The 19256-nt window shown below is 44.6% G+C and overlaps 2 protein-coding genes across 4 annotated transcripts in view; one reads left to right on the forward strand and one right to left on the reverse strand.

Moving 5' to 3' along the window:
• The window catches only part of PLCG1 (phospholipase C gamma 1), a 122809-nt gene extending 114650 nt beyond the window's left edge, over positions 1-8159 (forward strand). Inside the window, exons 29-32 of one of the 2 annotated variants that reach the window (XM_084853959.1) lie at positions 1093-1254; positions 1892-1980; positions 3389-3576; positions 6589-8159. In XM_084853959.1, the coding sequence (XP_084710085.1) occupies positions 1093-1254; positions 1892-1980; positions 3389-3576; positions 6589-6631 (482 nt within the window). In that variant the 3' untranslated portion in view covers positions 6632-8159. The remainder of the gene's footprint in view (positions 1-1092; positions 1255-1891; positions 1981-3388; positions 3577-6588) is intronic. The other variant, XM_084853960.1, reaches the window with a different exon arrangement.
• Positions 8160-15159: 7000 nt separating this feature from the next.
• The window catches only part of ZHX3 (zinc fingers and homeoboxes 3), a 77403-nt gene continuing 73306 nt past the window's right edge, over positions 15160-19256 (reverse strand). The window contains exon 4 of one of the 2 annotated variants that reach the window (XM_084853969.1): positions 15160-19101. In XM_084853969.1, coding sequence (XP_084710095.1) covers positions 19091-19101 — 11 coding nt within the window. In that variant the 3' untranslated portion in view covers positions 15160-19090. The remainder of the gene's footprint in view (positions 19102-19256) is intronic. The other variant, XM_084853970.1, reaches the window with a different exon arrangement.

A 19256-nucleotide genomic window follows, 5' to 3' on the forward strand; every position in this document is an offset into this window, starting at 1 on the left:
CATTTATAATGTGTACCGCACTGCTCTTCTACGATGACAAGTAATGGGAGACAGCATTAAGGTTGTGCTATACGTGCATGCAGACACTCTAGTTTCTTCAGTATGCATATGCAACATCTCGGGGGCGGCATCCCCCATCCCTTGAAAGCAGATGGGTGCATGCTGTGATGATGGGACAACTAAAAGATTCCGTCTCCAGCAACTGGTTGTCTAAGGAGTAGGGACACACAAAAACCTCCATATTTGGCTCAAAAATTATCTTTTTTTGTTAGCATACCCTCCGAGTATTCAAATGCATCCCCCCCCCCCATCACACATATACCCAAATTGATATAAATCCTGGGAAAACTGCAGTTGGAGAGGAAAAGCCCACCCTGTGAGGGGGACCATTGGGGCATGAGGACCCCTGCAGTGGGTGAGCTGTTGCCCTCTACAGCAGCCTTTCAAATCACACCTTCTCCGTTGGTTTACATAGAGTGTGATTTGAAGGACTGCTGCTGGGAAAACTGCTGCTGGGGGAGACACCAGCACCTTTGGAACCCTCCATGGGGTGGCCTCCCACCCCATGGGGTGGCTTTTGATGCCTAGCAGCTGTTTTCTCATGAGCAGCCATTCCAGTCCCTGCTTATGTAAACTAACGGAGAGGCCTTCTTCCAGGGCGACCAGCACTACCCCAGGCAATGGAATGTGAGCAGAATCAAAGTGGGGAGGTCGAGGTGTGCTACATCCGCCTCGGATGCTGCTCGCCAGAATGTGAGCAGGGGCTGTCGCATAATCGAGCATCCCTGCTTTGAATTCTCGCCCCATCCCTATGAAAGGTGGAGTTCGCTAACTTTACTTGGGAATACTGGGAATCTTGTGCAGTTGAATGAATGAGAGGAATGATTATGACACACCTGGCACATTGGAAAGGGCTGCTCCGGCATTTAATTTGCAAAATCGCCGTTCAGGAATCAAAAGGGTCCTGGGGCACCATCAAGACTTAACAGCTTTATTGTGGCTTAAGCTACCTGCTGTTGAAGATATTGCATTAATTTGTCTTCAAAACATGCGCACCAAAAATGATAGCTGATAATTTTTTGCTTTCTATAGTGGACAATGGCCTGAATCCTGCCTGGTCCCAGAAGTCATTTCAGTTCCATGTCAATAATCCTGAGTTTGCCTTCCTACGCTTTGTGGTGTATGAAGAGGATATGTTCAGTGACCAGAACTTCTTAGCTCAGGCGACATTCCCAGTTAAAGGCCTGAAGACAGGTATGTGTGGAAGAGACATCCCAGTCTCCTGGGCAGCACAGGTGTGATCTAGCAAGATCAGAATAGACGAGGAGTCTAGAACTCATCATAAATGTTTATAATGCAGTCCATTGCCAACTGGCTTCTAGCAGCCCTTTCTTGGGGAGTCACAATAACCTCAGCCTTTAACTGGAAAAGAGCACAAAAGAGTCTTCGAGGTTGTTGATTTAAACCTAAGAACAACTGCGGTTATTTATGAAAAGCTCAGAAATCCAAGAAACCCGAATCACATTTTAGTGTTGAAGGGCTCAGCCCCCTTCTTTCCTCTTAAATGGCCCACCAACCCCTGCAGTCCATATGGACCACTGGTTCTGACCTGTTGCCCCCAGTGTTCCACAAGCTCCACAGTGTTCCTCCTCCTAATGCCCTTCCTCCCTCTGCCTCTAATAATACACAGCAAACGGCATTCCCAGTTCAGTAAGAAACAAAAACACCTCAATAAAACACTAGGTCAAGGAATGGCATGGCACTTCACCTACATTTTAGCCACAGGGCCTGGATTTTCCCTCCTCGTGTTATGGGATATTTTAGTGCACAACGCAGATATATAACTGCAGTTTAGTTGGCTCTTATCCCAACTCCTTTTGTCTTCTTTTAGGTTACCGGGCTGTGCCTTTGAAGAACAACTACAGTGAGGATCTGGAATTGGCCTCTTTGTTGGTTAAAATAGATATTATCCCTGGCAAAGTAAGTCTGGTACTCTTAAGTATTGACACAGCCTGTGCAGCATAATAGAAACGATTCCCAAGTGTCAGACGTAGTCTGGGCAGGGCAGGGGAAGAAAAAAGCCTGCCACGCCCCTAGGAAGGGATTAGGTGAATCAGTGTGAATTCAACCAATGGTGTTTGAGATTAGAAAAGTGAAATTACTGGTGCACTCTGATGGTACCAAGGACCTCTTTGAGAATCTTGCACCATTGCATGTCCTACCGTTTGCTTTGGGCACATTGTGAGCAGGGTTGGTCAGAGGGTGTTGCCTCTGCTTTAATGCAATTTATTCTACTGTAGGATCATTTGGGCAGGGTGGCTGCTGCCTCAGTATGAGGAGGTTAAGCTACATGACCTTTGGATAGATTTCTAGGCCTTTTGTTCTTGGAGTCTGTGGCTAACTTGCTTACAGGGTCCATAACTACACAATGAAACAGCTTCTCTTTGCCATTAGCAAGCATAACAGCGCAAGCCAAATAAGCTGTACTCAGTGCATGCCAACGAGTGCTTCTATTCACTGCCTTTTAGAACTGTAGCTAAAGGCAAGGGGAGCCACACTTACGGGTGTGCCTTGAAGTGTTCAGTGTGCATTGCTTAAGTGTCCACACTTTTTCAAAGCTCCGAACTTTTCTGCAAACTCGGCCACCTGAACTGTGGCATGAAAGCCTACCTTCATTTCTGGATAAAAGCATTAAGCTGGGCGATTTCTTGCCATTTTAAATGTGATAATGACCTTGAACTGATTTGTCCTCCTGTCTGGGAATTAATGAAACTTGACCAGTCCTTGACACTGTGTGTGTGTGTGTGTGTGTGTGTGTGTCTGTCTGTCTGTCTGTCTGTCGACCCACAGGTCCGTTCCATCCTATTTCTGCATTCATGTGTGTGGTTTTCCCCTTTTAAAACCTGCACTAAAAATAATGTTTAAATATGCATCTGTAAATGTATTTTTTTTCAAAATACACATTTTTAGCATACATTGATCAGTTTTCCAAAGATCGCATTCCTCAAACATCCCCAAGGCAACACCTTTTCATTCTGCTGGTGGGAAACTGAGGTCCAGTGAATTGTTGGCTGAACTGAGCTTTCAGTCCAGCTCTCTCTTCTATGGCAGCTGTCTAACTCTCTCAGCCATCTCTGCATCTGAGTGTACATTTGGGGGAAGCCAAAGCACCTGTAGAATTTTACACCAGCAAGAGCTGCCCCATTACCTTGAATGATAGGTAGATCTCCACATGTGTAGTGCGGGCGGGGAGTATACACAAGGACTCCTTTTCTTGCTCATTCAAGAGAATGGGACTTGCTGGCATACAGGCCTCTTCTGTGTGTGTTCCAGGGAAGGGGATGTACTTGGTTTGAAAGATGTACTTCTGCTTCTTTCCTATCTGAAGCAGGAGAATGGTGAAATTAGCCCCTTTGGGGCTTCGGCTTTCCGAGAGAGGTCGGCAGATTCTCCAAGTCAGCTCATGGCTGGCCGAGCCAGAGAAGGCTCCTTTGAAGCCCGATACCAACAGCCATTCGAAGACTTCCGGATGTCACAGGAGCAGCTAGCAGACCACTTCGACAATCGAGACAGAAGGCAAGTCCAGCAGGAATTTGGTGTTCTGGATACATTTAGAACAGGGGTAGGCAATGTGGCACCCACAAGTACCACACCCCGCAGATACCTTTCTTGATGCCCACCAAGGTGCCCTACCTCTCCCACTTTTAAAACAGCAACACATTTTCTTACCAGCAGCTGAGATTGCTGTCCAATAGATTTCTGTTCGTGTTGAAAACTGTGGGTTCAGAGGGGGTTGTTTACTGTGTTGGAGCTCAGCCTCACCTCTGCCTTGTACTCAGTGTTCTGAGTTATTTGTCCTTTGCTGTGCCCCACGTTTTGTGGTGGTGCTCAGGACAGTTTCTTAAATTGCCAAATGCGCCCATGGCCCAAATAGGTTGGCTACCCCTGGTTTAGAATATTTAGACCAATGTTCTCTCAAAGTATGGAGAGACTGAGATAATCTGTTCTCCAAGGCAGTCATTTTGGAATTGACCTTAAATAGTGGTGAGCTTCTGTTCCCTCAGCCTCTAACGTGGGCTGCAGATATCTTTTATGTATTGTGGAGCTAAACATATTACAGAGCATAAGTGACCGTTGCCATAATGTATTTTTCCATCGCAAGGCTTGAAAATGGGTCATGCATGCGGGGGGAGGGGCAGTTGAAGGTCCAGTAAACATTCATCCAGATGGCCGAGATTACATTGCACCTTGTCTGAGAAGAGGATTGATTCTGCTGGGGTGCCCACCTTCTGTGTGATACAGAACACAACCCCCCTTGATGCTCTAAGGTTCCCTAGTAACGGAGCTACAGGAATATGTCTGGTGAGAGGATATCTCACTCTTCCCACCACCACCTCGCCACCTGCTGACCAACCTCATCAGAATGGGGGAAAAGGTGGTCTGCTCACATTGTGTACAGAGTGGGGACATAACTGTTAATATTCCATGGAACTGCTGTAGGGTGCTCTGTGTCTGTGGAACAGAGTGAGCCAGAAATATAAACAGACCACGCTTTGGGGATGTGTACAGCTCAGAAGGCAGAGGCACAACACATCCTTTCCTCACCACCTTAATATCTCTTTGGATTCAGTCCAGCTGTTGAAGTCCTGGTTCCTAGGACTGCACTAGACAGTGGTGGATGGGAATCTTCATTCATATCCCCCACTGGCTGGAGTTGTGAACTGGTAAGGTCAGTGGATATCTAGACTTGCCTCCTCTGCCCATGGAAATAACTGAGTCAAGCAGGAGGATTTGTCCTCCTGCACTCATATATAAATGGAAAAATTGCAGCAGTGGGGGAGTTTGGAAAAGAGATTTAATTGGAGCAAAGTAGAGAAGATCCTCAAGTTAGGGCACAGTCTTATGGGTTGTGCCCTTGATTATCATAAGTTCCCACATTTGGAGGCTTGTAATCATTCCCTGCAGGGCAGGAGGAGCAGCGGAGGCAATTTTTGCTTCCCCGTCCTCACGCCCTGCATTTGTCGCTAGACAGGCTTTTCTGCCCATCTACCTGGGGCATTTCGGAGGGGGAAGGAAGGAGGCTGGAGAGGCCTCAGGATAACTCATATCCTGGCCTCCCCAGTCTCCTTCCCTCCCTGCCCACTGAAACACCCCCTTTCCTCATCCTACAGGGTTGAGTTCCTGACCTTGGAGAACAGCCGGTGCAGTTCTTTCTGCGCCAGCTGCGAGGGGGAGGGGGTGGAGCTCCGATCCCCCCCTCCGAAGTCAGAGAGCTGTCTCCGACCTTGGATCAGAGAATCTGAAATACCCTATGGCTCCTCAGATGCTGTCTAGGAGCCGTAGGATTGCTCCCTTAAGGCACAATCCTTTGCATGTTCAGAGAGAAAAAAGTCCTACAGTTCCCAGCGTTCCCCAGCCAGCCAAGTTTTGTAGGACTTTATTCTGTCTGAACATGCATAGAATTGTGCCCTTAATGGATTAAGTGATAAGAAACCAATGCAGACACTTAAGGCCCAGTTCTCAGGGTTCCTTTTCCATCAGTGATATTTTGTGACAGCAGTTTTACTTATTTTATGTATTTATTTAATTCATTTTTAAGCTGCCTTTCAGGATAAATTATCCTCTCAAGGTGGCTTGCAATAATCAGTAATCTCAATATAATGAGATTACACAACAATAAGATGAATATTTAAGTCAGGGGTGGGCAACCTGTGGCCCTTCAGTAGTTTTTGTGGGAATAATGGGAATAGTTTGATAAATTTGCACACAGCATTTGTAAAAAATAGTCTGTTAAGACTTACAGTCAAGGTGAAAAAGAAGGATTAAAAACTTTATTCAAAGTAAAAAAAGAAAAGTCATCTCAACTGCTGGAAAATAAAACAGCAACCTCATTGCAGACGGAGGAGAAAAAATGGAAGAGGCAAGATAAGAAGGGAAGTCAAGATATAGGAGCGGAAAAAGGGGCAATTGAAGACAGGTTAAACAAGTTAACCACTTATTTGCCAGAGAGAAGATTAGTCAGCAAGGACAGAAAGATTATCACAACTATCACCTCCCACTGGCCCAAACAATTAACTAACAAGCGTTGGTGCCCATTTCTAACAGTTTTGGCCTACAACTCTTATCAGCCCTAGCCAGCATAGCTAATGGTGAGGGATCATGGGAGCTGTAGGCCAAAACATCTGGAGGGCCATAAGTTGCCCACCCCTGAGAATGTAGCATCAGGTGAGATGTGGTATTTACAGTGTAAGGGTAAGCTCATAAGAGATGTTCCTTCCCACGCAAAGTAGCCACGTCTACACACAATGGGACCCTCGTCGACCTCAATCAAAGTCTGTTCCTCCCTGTCCCTCCTCTCCCAGCCCTGTCGACACACATACAGGCAACGCAGCGAGCAGTCATTGGGGATAGGAGGTTTGCGCGTGCCGCCTCTATTCTCACTGAGGCCTCCTGTCTACTCTCTGCAAGTTCCTAAAGAAGTCAGCACAGCTTCATGAGATGTGACTGTCGAGTTGGGATCGTAACTTGCTTTTATGCAGTGTGCTGGGCAGCTGTCTTCTTTTCAGCCCCTTTTTTTCTTTCCTGCAGGGTACTGCGAAAGACTCGGGTGAATGGGGATAACCGCCTCTAGCCCAGTTTGGCCTGCTGTGAAGCACCCTCCCGTGCTTGTGATTCTCACGGATTGCTGTGAACTGGTTTCTATGGAAACGTCACTGCTTTGGCCTACTTTCAGGCAGCTTTTCCAGTTTCTCTTCTGAAGGGTGTTCAAGTGGAGAATTTTTTTTTTAAAAGGATCAGCTCATCAATCAACAATTTTATTGTCTTCACCATGACATACAACAACAACCCCCATCCCCCCCAGACCCTCAGCACCAAACCAGGAACTAACTATGTGGAATGTGTATGCCTTGAGGCCGGACAGAAATGCCAATCCTCAACTCTCTTCTTCCCCATTACAGTAGTTACAGAGAGGGTAATACCTCAGAGCTGTCCAACAAATCAGCTTTCCTCCACGCAGTTAAGAGGACCTGAAGTTTTTTTTAATTATATTATTATTAATATTAATAAACCCCTTAGTCAGCGCTTGTGCACAGAACGTGAGTGGTTTCTGTGGCAGAAGGAAAGTACAATTGTTCCCTTGGTATTGGAGCACAAGCCTGGTAGGACTTGCCAGGTCTGGTCTCAGTGGCCATCTCAAACTATGCAAAGCCCTCGAGCCTGTCTTTACAAAACAAGATGTCAGTATTAAGTACAGCGGTAGACCTCCTTGATCTTTGTGGAGCCCCTGTTGCATTAGCTGTGATTTCGGTGCAAAAGACCACTAAAAGCTGTCAACTCTTCCTTGACAAGTGTGAGGCAGAATTACCCAAATACTTTGCTCCACTGTACAGAAGTGACAACTGAGATATAAAGGGGCAGCTTTGGGGGTGGGGCGGGATGGGGTGGGAATACTTGAGCCAAAGCCAGCTCTGCAGGAGGTAGAGCTCTTGCCACTGAAATCAACATTTGTTGTCGTTGTTCCCCGAATGTTGCATTTCAGCCAACGGTAATGGGGCAAACAACAGTTCTAGGGGTATTCGCAGTGTAGTAGCGGCGGCGGCAGCAGTAGACTCTCAAGGCCAGTATTCCTGAAAAGAGAGGCACTGTAGTTCTGGTCAGTTTCCAATTCAGAAAAGCGACAGAAGGCCTTCTTAGGTTGCTCTAAGATCTTACCATGCCACCTCTTATTTGGGGGGTCTATATGTGGTCAAACGACCTCTCCTTTTTTGAGGAAACCTCTGCCCAGTGTTTATGGCGGTCAGGCCACCAGAAGGCAACCATCACTGCCTGCTGTGGACAGGCAGCCAACAGTAAGCAGTCACAGTGTGTCCAGTTGCCATGGCATCAGCAAACGTTGCATGGTGCTGCCCTTTGCTTGCTACAAAATGGATGCTACCCTGCCAACAGGACTGAATACTTTTATTTAGGTTGTTGGACAGAGGGGGAGGCAAACCTGCTTCAGTCTCCAAAGGAATACTCCATTGTCCGTGGCAGTATTTACTATATGTTGTTTGGCTCTCTTAAGAGGAGCATAGTCCTGCCTATCTCCTCCAGATGTATGGAACATGGCTGTTGGCTGGGGTGGATCTGACTGCACAATAAAAGTCCTCAAGTAAATTTTTTTGGATCCTGCTGTGTGTTTTGTTGGGAGCAGATCAATGGGCAAGAGGCAGTGGAAGGGAGATGCCCCAAGAGTCAAAGCCCTACCTTTTGTCATACTTTCCTGGGAAGAAGAGTCACTTCACGTATGACAATTTCCTGGCTGGTTAACCCATCCTGGAATCAAATCTGAAGTTGCTGTAGATCCGAAGAATTTCAGTGAAATTCACTTTTAAGTGAGCATGCTTAAAAACGTAAATGTGTTTTTCACAACGTACGTAGCTTATTACAGTTACCTGCTTCTGCTGGGCAGGGAAGCGGGCAGAATAGTTAATTGGCACCAATGCAGGTGGGGAATAAAGCCAAATTGCTCAAAAAGCGCAAGCTAGCTGGTTTTGGATTAGGCTGGCAAATGGGTTACAAAATAACCCAGTTAATCTAACCTGACGCCACTTTAGTTCCCCTCAGGCCAATGAAACTAAGTCAGCTGACGATCATCATAAACGTGATCCATTTGCACTCAGTCACAGTGGTGATTATACTCTGTTTATTTATCCAAAGTTAAATAAAAGATAAAAGTGGTTGGGACACATGGAGTGGGGGACTAGATCACTTGTTGCCAAGTTTAAAATTGAAATGTGTGCACAAGGGTTCTTGCTAATCAAGGAAGCAGCTGATAAGGAAAATAGCACAAAGGGCTTGTGTGTGTCAATATAGTGTAGGTATTACATTTTGGGCAGGTAGCCCCAAGTATTCCAGATCCCTCCACACACTTGAGGAAGCCATCACCGTCCTCTAGGTTCACACGTTGCTGGGGCTGTTAGGATCACCCCTGCCCTGCCCCACTGCAGCTGTAGACTTCAGTTATTGCCAACTTGGGTTTGCATATGTGGCTGGATGCACAGCATGCTATAGCTTGTCCTAGCCCCCATAGGTATATGGAATCCTGGACAGAAAGTCTGTGTAGAAGCATTTGTCTGCTACACCTTTGCTTTGAAGTCATAGGTGTTATATTTTTACTTCTCAGAACAAAACATTCAAGTGTACCTGAAGGGCTCTGAAAATCTAAAAGGCTATAATTGCCTTGTAATGTATGGATTAGGACATGTAATGCAGATTGTAGTTTAGGCTTAGTTTCCTAAACTTCCAAGGCTTACCATTAAAAATCGTGTTTTTTTTCCTTCTCCTAAACTTTAGGTCCTAAATCAGCCTTCCCCAACCTGGTGCCCTCCAGATGCTTTGGATTTCAACCCCAGCCAGCATGGCCAACAGTCAGGAATGCCAGAAGTTGTTGTCTAAGACATCTGGAAGGCACAAGGTTGGGGAAGGCTAGCCTAAAGCATGTTTCAAGCCATCATTGTTCAAGACAAAAACGATGTAAACAGGTTGCCTATTTTTTCTAAACATCCTAACTATTAGGATTAGGCTACTTAAAGGAGTGCCTGTCTTCACCTGTGCCTGCCCATGTGTTAAGACCTTTAGTAGAGGGCTGTCTGTGGCTGCCCGTCATCTGTGGGGAGGCAGGTGCCTACCAGGAAGAGAGCCTTCTTGGTGGTGTCCCACTTACAGTGTGTTCTCACCTGGGAGGTCTGCATGGTGCCAGATTTGCCTCATGCTGAAAGGAACAAACCTATTTTTCTAGGACCTGGGCCTTTTATATACAAGTTCTGCTTATTGTTTCTAGTCTGATTTTAAAACTCCCACCCCCACCCCCCTTTAGTCCTTTACTTGTTTGGATTTGTATTTATTGTTTTTGTATTTTCTTCTGATGTAAAGCACCTTGAGAATTTTTACTGAAGGGCAGTATATTGAAATATATCTGTATGATAATCCAGCTAGTTAAGTATTTAAGGGTGCAATTCTATGGCACACTTGCCTTGGAGTAGGCCCTAATGAAGACAGTTGGACGTGGTTCCAAATAAATATGCATAGGATTTGTGCCTCAAGCCCCGTTTACTTCAATGAGTGAAATTTAAGCAAATGTAACTCTTTTGAAAGCAATGAGACTTAAGAGTGTGTAAAATTAGCTGGATTGTGCCTGTAGAAAATAAAAGGTGCTCTGGGTGGATTACGCCAGTATTTGGGGTGATTTTTCCCCTCTACCTGCTAACCACTGTCATGCAGTTACCATAGGCTAGATAGGCATACCTAGCTTTCAACCAATCCCTCTTTCATATGTCCCTTTCTAACAGTAGTAGAATTGGGAGTGGGATTCTCAATCCTGGGATTCCCAATCCTAGGATTGCTGCATCCAGTGCCTTGCAATTAAAACAGCTGGATGGGATCTTATCTAAAGGTCTCGCTGTCCTGCTGTCTATGTTCTTCTAGATGTGCCTTTGGGGGCAGCATGCCTTTTTCATCTCAAAATCAGACTTTGGAATTTTAAGTTTTAATGCACTCGCTAATTCCAGTCCTATTACAGTAGTCTCTTTGTGGAAGGCAGTTAACTTTCCTTAAGAGGAAGAGATAAGCTTAATGCAGTACGTATTTTACCCCTTCTACCACGCCTTCCACTTCCCTCCCCCCTGCCAAAAATTCACAAGCTGCGCAAAAAAAAATTGCTTTCTTTTCTCTCATTGTTTATTTAGGAACAAACCAAAAAGGTCTTATTTCACCAAACTGTACAGGCAAGCTCTTCCCACCCTCATGGCCACATATACAAAATGAAGGGAAACTTGCAGTTCACTTCGCAGAAGTGGCATCATTGCTGAAAAAGAGCAAGTGCTGTCAGTCCAGGCCCACCAGTTCTCTCTGGCTGAAAGAGAACAGGCATTTACCCACACCGACAGTGTCAGCCTTTTCCTCTTCAAAAGGTTTTACCAAAAGTACAAAAATCCAATTTTCTTCATAGTTTGTAAGTTAACCCTACCCTAAAAATAATCATACAAAAACAGAAAGCTACCTGTCAGAGGCTTGGTGTACTAGCCCACTGCTACCCTTATATAAAAAGGCCCTTCGCAGCTACATTGCAGCGACTTGGTGGCTAAATCAAAATTCTACAGTACATCAAAAGATGCTATTTACAATAGTTTCCCATTGGCTTGGAAAATCTTAAGAGCTCAGCAATCTGCTTTGAGGGACAATTTTTACACAGGATGAAGAAAAGCCGACAAAGCTGTGTATCCATAATGAAAGCATCCTGAAGACAGACGGCATCAGAGAAACAATCCAAGAGCATCTATCGATGTTCTTGGTTATCGCAGGCATGCGAGTTATCTGTCAGAATCCTTCCATGAGAAAACTTTGTTGGGTTTTATTTTTTAACCCCCAGAGGGCCACATAAGGTTTGGGATGAGAGGGCAAAGAAGCCCTAATTCAGTGAGTACAACTGTTCTTGCTCTGGCACAGATTGCTGGGAGATCTTTTCACTTGAGTAAAGCATTTCCATAGTATGCATGGCCTTACGGTAGCAGGCTCATAAGAACATGCCCTTCCTGTTCATTGATTCCACCCTTTGGTCATCACTAAAAGCCACATATGAGAAACTGATCTCAAGTAAAAGAGAGCCCTTGAACTTGTGTGAAAGTTATTTTTTTCCTGGACCAACCGGAAACATTCAAGAGGCCTGCTGCATTTGCTTTCCACTTGCCTTATAGTTTCAAAGGCACCCCAGAGTTGCTTTGCACCCAATTCAAAAACCATAGGTTTGCATTGTGGTCCTCGTGCTTGCCCACTACAAACCCCATAACATCTGAATGGGAAATGGCTGTCTGGGCAAAGAATTGCCAAGTGCATCTTTCCCTTGTTTCCCTCTCAAACATGATGGTATGTACCATGGAAAGGTTCTGCAGATACATCTTTTCCATATTATATATGCCATTTCCGCCATTACATTCATAAGACTTGAGAGAGACTTTATACATGCTGTGGCTTATTAATACCACGCATCCATCTTTTTCTATATGACACAAAGTCCTTTCTTATATGTGAATCTGTCCTAAACATAGGAACTCCTCTGCTAGCCCCATGAAAAGAGGGTTACCTACAGGAAGCTGCCTTATAGAAGGTCAGACTGTTTGCCCATCTGTCCCAGTATTTTTACTGTGACTGGCAACAGCTCTCCTGGGCCTATCACATCATCTGCTACTTGGTCCTTTTAATAGAGATAATGGGGATTGAACCTGGGAACTTCTACATGAAAGGGATGTGCTCTACCACTGAGCTATGGCCCCTCCTCTACACACACACACACACACACACACACACACACACACACAGTTCAAAGGAGAAATTCCAAGCAGCTTGTGAAGGCTGGCCCTTTTGCAAAGAGAATAAACAATTTCCTTTGCAAACAGAGTTCATTCGGTTAACTGAGCCCCATGTACCAGCCCATTATTAAGAGTGTTACAGTGTGCTATTTCCATTCCAAAGAGTGGTTCAAACTGGCTCTCAATTAAAAAAAAGTTTCACTAGGAAAAAACCCAGATGAAATTAAGATTTCAAGTATGACTAATAAATACCACATGAAGATACACTGTGTGCTTGCAGCTGAATACGCTCCAATCCCTTCCCCTGATCTAAAAACATTTTGCATTCTGGTTCAGAATTCCCTATATCCCCACATTTCATCTGCCGTGTGCCTGTTTATTCAGAAAAGGGAAACACATTGGAGGAGCGGGTAGAAGAGAAATTAAAGGGGGCGGGGAGATTTTAAATTATGGCAAATGGTACCTTAAGCTTTGCATATGTATGATCTGTGTTGCACCAGCTCCAAATTCAGGAGCAGTCCATGATGGCACTTGCTATAAAGCTGTGCCATCACGTTAAGATTGATTTGATCAGACAGCCATGTGGAGTGCCATTCTCATGCCAAAGTATCTACTGAGCACTGGCTGATCTCACAGCTTGAGAAATGCCATGCAGGCCAGTACTCAAGTCTTTGTTGACGCATTCTGCTAGTAGCAGTAGTCCTGTGATTTCAAGCTAGTCTTAAAATTTAAGCTAGTACACAATTTAGCCAACTGATTTTAATTCAAGAAAGTGCTTGTATTGTGGTATGGGTCTGTTAAATTCAGAGCTAGTGTGGTATAGGGTGGATAAGATACTGAACTTGGTCTGGGTAGACCAGGATTCAAATTCTGGCTCAACAGTCGACAGAGTAGCATCACAGGGCTGTTGTGATGGGTGGGGGAATGGACGGGACGGGGGACGACAGAGCGGAGGAATATGTACATTGTCCTTAACTCCTTAGGAGAAGAAAGATACAAATGTAATGTAAAGGCCATAATGAACATTCAGAATAAGCCAAATTAAGCTGACACAACTTAAGTAAGACTATCCCTACGTAATTCAGATGAAGAGATTACTTACTTTGATTCCTATCCCAGCACCTTCCCTTCCTATCTTGTGAAATGTGGGAACAGGAGCAGAATGCAGCTTGAAGAACCAGATAAATACTTTCAGGAAATTAAATAAGTTTAGCAGCCTAAAAATACAGTATTCTTGCTGCACCAATAAACCCCAAGTCCTAAGTGCCTTGTCTAGCCACCTTATGTGTCTAAAACTAGCCAAGTAGCTGTATTTCTAACCAAAGTGCTCTAAGTATCTTTACAAGGAGGAAAGTGAAAAAAATACTCTGGTTCTTAAAACAAAAAAAAAGTAACCAGCTTTAATTGAGACTGCTTCATGGACAGAAATCAGTGCAAAAGGACTAGCGCTTAATTTGTTTTTAGCACCAACCATTCAGTCTCTTGGAAAATTAACTTACACATGGGGTGGGGTGGGGAAGATCTACAACCCAGACAAGGATTAACTAAATTCCAAGCAACTTCAAATTGGGAACCTGCTTTAGATTTAATCAGATTACTGAACAATCTCACTCAATATTGTCTATGGTGATTGGCAGCATCCCTAGCTAGAGATGCAAGGAATTGAACCTGGGATCTTCTGCATGCAAAGCATGTGCTCTACCAGTGAGCTACAGCCCCTCCAAATGCTTCTAGCTCAAGATTATCTTAATAGAAGACTTGTGCAAAATTGTGGTAATGCTTCCTGTGACAAGAAACACTGCTATGAAACCACTGAGGAGATATCAATGCCTGGCCTGCAACGACCTATTTGCCCCTAAAGTTTTGCTTCAAAACCTGCATTTTGCTCTACAGAGAGAGCAAGGTGACACTCCTAACCTAGCTAGTAACTTCCCCTATTTTGAATCGACTCTCTCTTGCACACTCCAAGCCTAATGACAGTATTATATATGAATTTGAATTGTGAACCAGACAGAAACAGTTTATCCACTGGTACAAACCTATGAATCGTTAGAAGGCCAAGTTCCCCATATGCACTGCAGTGACTATGGAGTTTCTGGACACGTCAGTTTCCATCAAGCTCAACAGATGTGCAAAGAGATGCTCCCTTTCGCAGAGGGGGGATACTTCCGAGGGGGCCCCTCTGTGTGTGTGTGTGTCAGTCCATCCACTGGAACTCAGATGCCCCCAAACAGGTGTTGGATCAGACACAGATGTACTAGCAATCACCATAATCTCTGCACTCAACTGATCAGTATTATCTGACTGCACTGCAAACTGAGGCAATCACACAGTCGGTGTCTCCACTGTTTGTGGAGCAGAAGTGTATTGGTATTTGGTTGTTGCCTACAAGAGGGGACAACCCCACTGATTAAACATCTACTTTATCACAAGCTAGCACAACAACCCTCGAAGCTACGCCTCTCCATGCCATAAACCCAGGCTCTAGTGAATTTTGTGCATGACTTTTCCTTGTCTAATAAAGGATAAAAGTGACCTGCCAACAGCCATTCCTGAACTCAAGACTTGCAATGCATATACACAATATAAATGTTAAATCTGTTACTAAGCTTGGCCAACCTGATTCTGCAACAGTTACATGGAACATCCTTACTTTCCAAGTAAGGATGTTCAGGGCTACAACCTAAGTACTCATCTCATGCTGCCATCAACATAGTTACTTCACATTTGTTGTCAAACTTTTTAAGTGTACATAAAACCCATGTTATCCTCAAAAAGTGGAGGGAGGTTTCCAATTACACAGCAATCTGTACTTGTAAAAATTTTAATATAGCGGCTATGCATAAAATAATTGTATATATGTATTGTATATGTGTATATTTAAAGCAAACCTGCATGTACCATGAGATACAGGAAAGCAAGGGTATAGCCTACCAAGAATTGCTCCCACGCCAGTCCCATTGAAGTGAGTGAGGCTGCTCTTCCATTTGGGAGCTCTAGCTTAGTTCCCATTCATTCCAATGGAAATGGCCCACAAATTCCTGAGAAGACTGAACCCCACACTGCTTATCTGCATTTGTCCTCTGAAGGCATTACTGTAAAATGAAGTTACGCTCTTTGGGTCAAACCTCCTAATGCAGTGTTTCTCAGACTGTGGGCCAGGAGCCACCAACGTGTCTCAGCCAACTTCCAGGTGGTTCTCAGTGCTGCAGGCTGCCCAGTGCCTCTTTTGCTTGACCGCCCTGTCCCACGGCCACCCCAGGCACAATGCATGGGCAGGTGTAGCAGCAGGAGTTGGTACGAGAGCAAGTCTAATATTCTTAAAAATATAATAAGTATAATAATAATTTTAAAAGAACTGGGAATAAAGAGGAAGGGGATAAGAGAGAGAAGCTGTTATAGGAGGAAGTGAATGTAAAAGCAGCAGGAGGGAGGGAAGAAATGGGCATTTGGGGATAGGGTACAAGTTAAGTGTGAAAAAAGAGGAGAAGAAATGAGGGGAGATGGGTAAGAAGACTCTGCTGTGCAGGGAGGAGAAAAATAATATAAGATAAACAGTCTTCCCTACTTAGAGCAGGGGTCCCTAACCTTTTTGAGTTGGTGGACAGATCTGGAATTCTGAGAGTGTGACAAGCATTTTCACAAAATGGCTGCATGGCGGGGCTTGCTCATTCATAAAATGGCTGCCACGGTGGGCATGGCCACTCACAACACACTCATTTCCCAGAAGGTGAACTCATGAGACTAACAGAAAAGGAACTAGCCCTGAAACCCAAGTACAAGGCTGCGCTCCGGGTCTGAGCACCAAAATACAAAACCACTCTTTTGAACCCAAATATAAATGGTGCTGGAGGGCAGCACTTAGCACGGCAGCCTCCCAGTTAAAAAAAAAGTAATTTAAAATAATCTTAGGAAATAAAATTAAAATCAGAAGAGGCAGGAAACCTCATGGTCACCATGCTGGAAACATAGACTCTGGATCAGAAAATGAATTACAGAACTCCCTGCTACAAAGAAATAGCTGGGGCAAAGCATTTAGCAAGTTTCAAAGAGGAATTAGATATCAGTATAAAATACAGCAATTGCCAGCTGATTATGCCAAACTCTGCCTCCATCTGTCACCATTTTGTGACTGGTGGGCCTCAGTCATTTTCAGCTCTCTCGTGGGCCCTGGGGGTAGAAAGATTGAGAAACTGTCCCTGGATCCAGAACTCTTTCCGCCATTGTAAACAATGAGCAAGTCTGGCTCTGGCCTACATCAATTTCAGTCCCTAGCATCAATCTCAAGAGAGACCTTTCAGTGCAAGTATTTCTGAAAGGGCAGTGGAGTTGACAATCAGGTCCTAGGGCTCCTCCAGTATGACAGCAGATACTTTTGCTGGGGTCTCTCTTAAAAGCAAGCTTGCATGCTGAAAGCTGTGCAGGCTAGCTGGGCTGCCTTTTCCACTAGAGTGTAAACGGCAGAAGCAGGACACACAGGTCTCTTTTGGGGAAAGATCTATGAGTGACACAAGATGGCTTTTGGATATTGTACTGGGAGAGGCACAAGTCCCAGCCCCCAATTTACAGCAGAAGTGGGAAGGTGAGATGCAAGCATCGCTAGTGCTTTTTGTTCAACATATGGATTGACATGCAATATAGTCAGCGCGGTGTGCGTCCGTGCAATCTTTTAAAGAAAATGCTGTGCCGAGGTCGCCCACATTTTGCACCAGTGTATATTGCCCTCATGCAATAAAACAGTAGAAAGGCAAGAGGTTAAGCTTACACACACGCACGCAGGTGCACAAACAGCCAGTGTTCTGGTCTTTCATTTCAAATTGCACCATCAGTGACTGCATTGTGTAAAATAAACAAAATGCAATAAATAAATAAATCCCGGAATTACATATAGGGTTGAATCCAGATTTAGGCGTGTGCAACTGGGCTGGCGGAAGCGGGCATCCCTCCCCCTCCTCCCCATGGCAGTCCCTCCAGCTCCCCGAAAATACTCCAGCAGTGGTGGGGAAACTCAGGCCTGGAGTCCCAACCCAGCCCTCCTGGGGTTCTTCAAACAGCCTCACCCCCTTTCCTACAACTACTAATTGTTCGGTGGTTATCCAGCTTTTGCATGTTTCCTCCTCATTCTAAAAGGTTGAAATACCTCTCCGAAGGCTTAGCTACCAGCAGTAAGAGCTTTAAGCTAAAATACGCTGGCATTCTGGCACTGCCCTTTTCGTCTCTGGAATGCAGCCACCAAGAACTCCAAAGTTGAATTTGGCCCTTGAGCTGAAAGAGGTTGCCTACACTTGTGCTACACAGAAGGCTAGGGGATCATGCTGAATGGGGTTAACTGTTGTGTGGGGCAGAGGGGAATCCCAGAAAATCAGGCATAGGCACCTTTTATGAGCACAGTCCATCCATCCACAAAAGGCAGATCCTGGATCCAACTCAGTATGTGTATTTATGCCCTGAGATTCTCACAAAACTGAATTCTGTGCCCAATAATACATCGTGCATTTGTGGGCTTATGCAACACACACAGTCCTGAAATTAATGGCTTGAGAAATCCTTCTTGAGAAGGACCCAAAAGGACAAGATGCTCTAAAGCTAACAGAATTTAGATGGAATAAGATAGGTTCTTTCAGTTTCTCATCAAAACTGTTACACAAACCAATCTTTCCAGACAAGAGACTTGGAGGTGCACAATTGAGCATAAGATGACAGCTGGGATCTGAAACCATCTTCAGAGAAGATTCCAGTGATGGGTCTAAGGAAGAGCAGGCTTCCTTAACTTCACCCAGTAAAACAGTTGCTTAGAGCCACCAACTGACCCATTTAAACAAACGTTTCCTACCACTAGAAATAAATTCCAGCATATTAAATTAAAACGGTCCATTCTATTAAAATAAATAATGAAGGATAACAGATTCCCTCTTTGAAGTGGGTCCTTTTTCTTTCTAGATTTCTGCCCTACTGGCTACTGGATTACATTCTGCAGGGCATGCCAAACCTGATGCTCAGTTCCAGTCAGCTAAATTCTTTTCCTGGTTCTGTGCATGAAACTGGGAATGTTCCTCATCAGACCTATACCTGAAACTCACTCACTCACTCTCTGTCACACGCACACACACATGCATGCACTATAATCCTATGTCTATTTCTTCAATTCCCATCGGTTTAGATAGGATTTACTCCTTTGTTAGTGGGTGTAGACTGCCACCTAGATTTTCAGACCTAACCACTCAAAACATGAGTATATATGCAGTGATTGAGCCTTCAGAGAACAAATGCTGAAAGATTCCAAAATATATTGTGACAATGATAGTCCATTTCTATGAAACAAGAATGTTTAACACAATGCCCCCAGATTCATCATACTGTGTGCAGGCCAGTTGGTAATATTAACAAGCTGGTTCCATATGGATATGAAGTTTGAAAGACACTGTGCATCGGAAAACAAAATAAGAGAGTTGTAGCCAAGAGGAGAGAGAAAATCTTGCCATCACTGTGCCAGACTCTGTTCATGTGCTAGATTAGGCAGCAGAGTGCTAAACTGTCCATCCCCCCTGCAAAAAAACCAAGAGATCTTCTTGGTTGATCTCTTCCCCCACCCCCAACTTCCCAATGTGCTTTATGAAAAGAAGGTCTTGGCATTATGGCAGTGTTTCCTCAGGACCGTGCAATGGAGATTCAGGCTGAGCCTCACAGCTGCTGCGTCCTTGCAAAGTTAACAGCAGATCCTTCAGGAGAGAGGCGGTGCTGGTTCAGTCCGTTTCTGAAAGCAACACACATGTGCGTCACAGTTATATTTTACAATACTGGAAGAATGAGCAAGCAGAAAGGCCAAGAGAGAGCTGAAAAAACAAAGTCACCATGACCTCAGCTGTTCTGAGAAAGGTTGGGGAAGGTTATAGAGAACTGTACTTTAGC

Source organism: Heloderma suspectum, chromosome 4 (assembly GCF_057233095.1).
Source record: "Heloderma suspectum isolate Gila_16-S chromosome 4, 16-S_ref, whole genome shotgun sequence".
Classification (NCBI taxonomy): Eukaryota; Metazoa; Chordata; class Lepidosauria; order Squamata; family Helodermatidae; genus Heloderma; species Heloderma suspectum.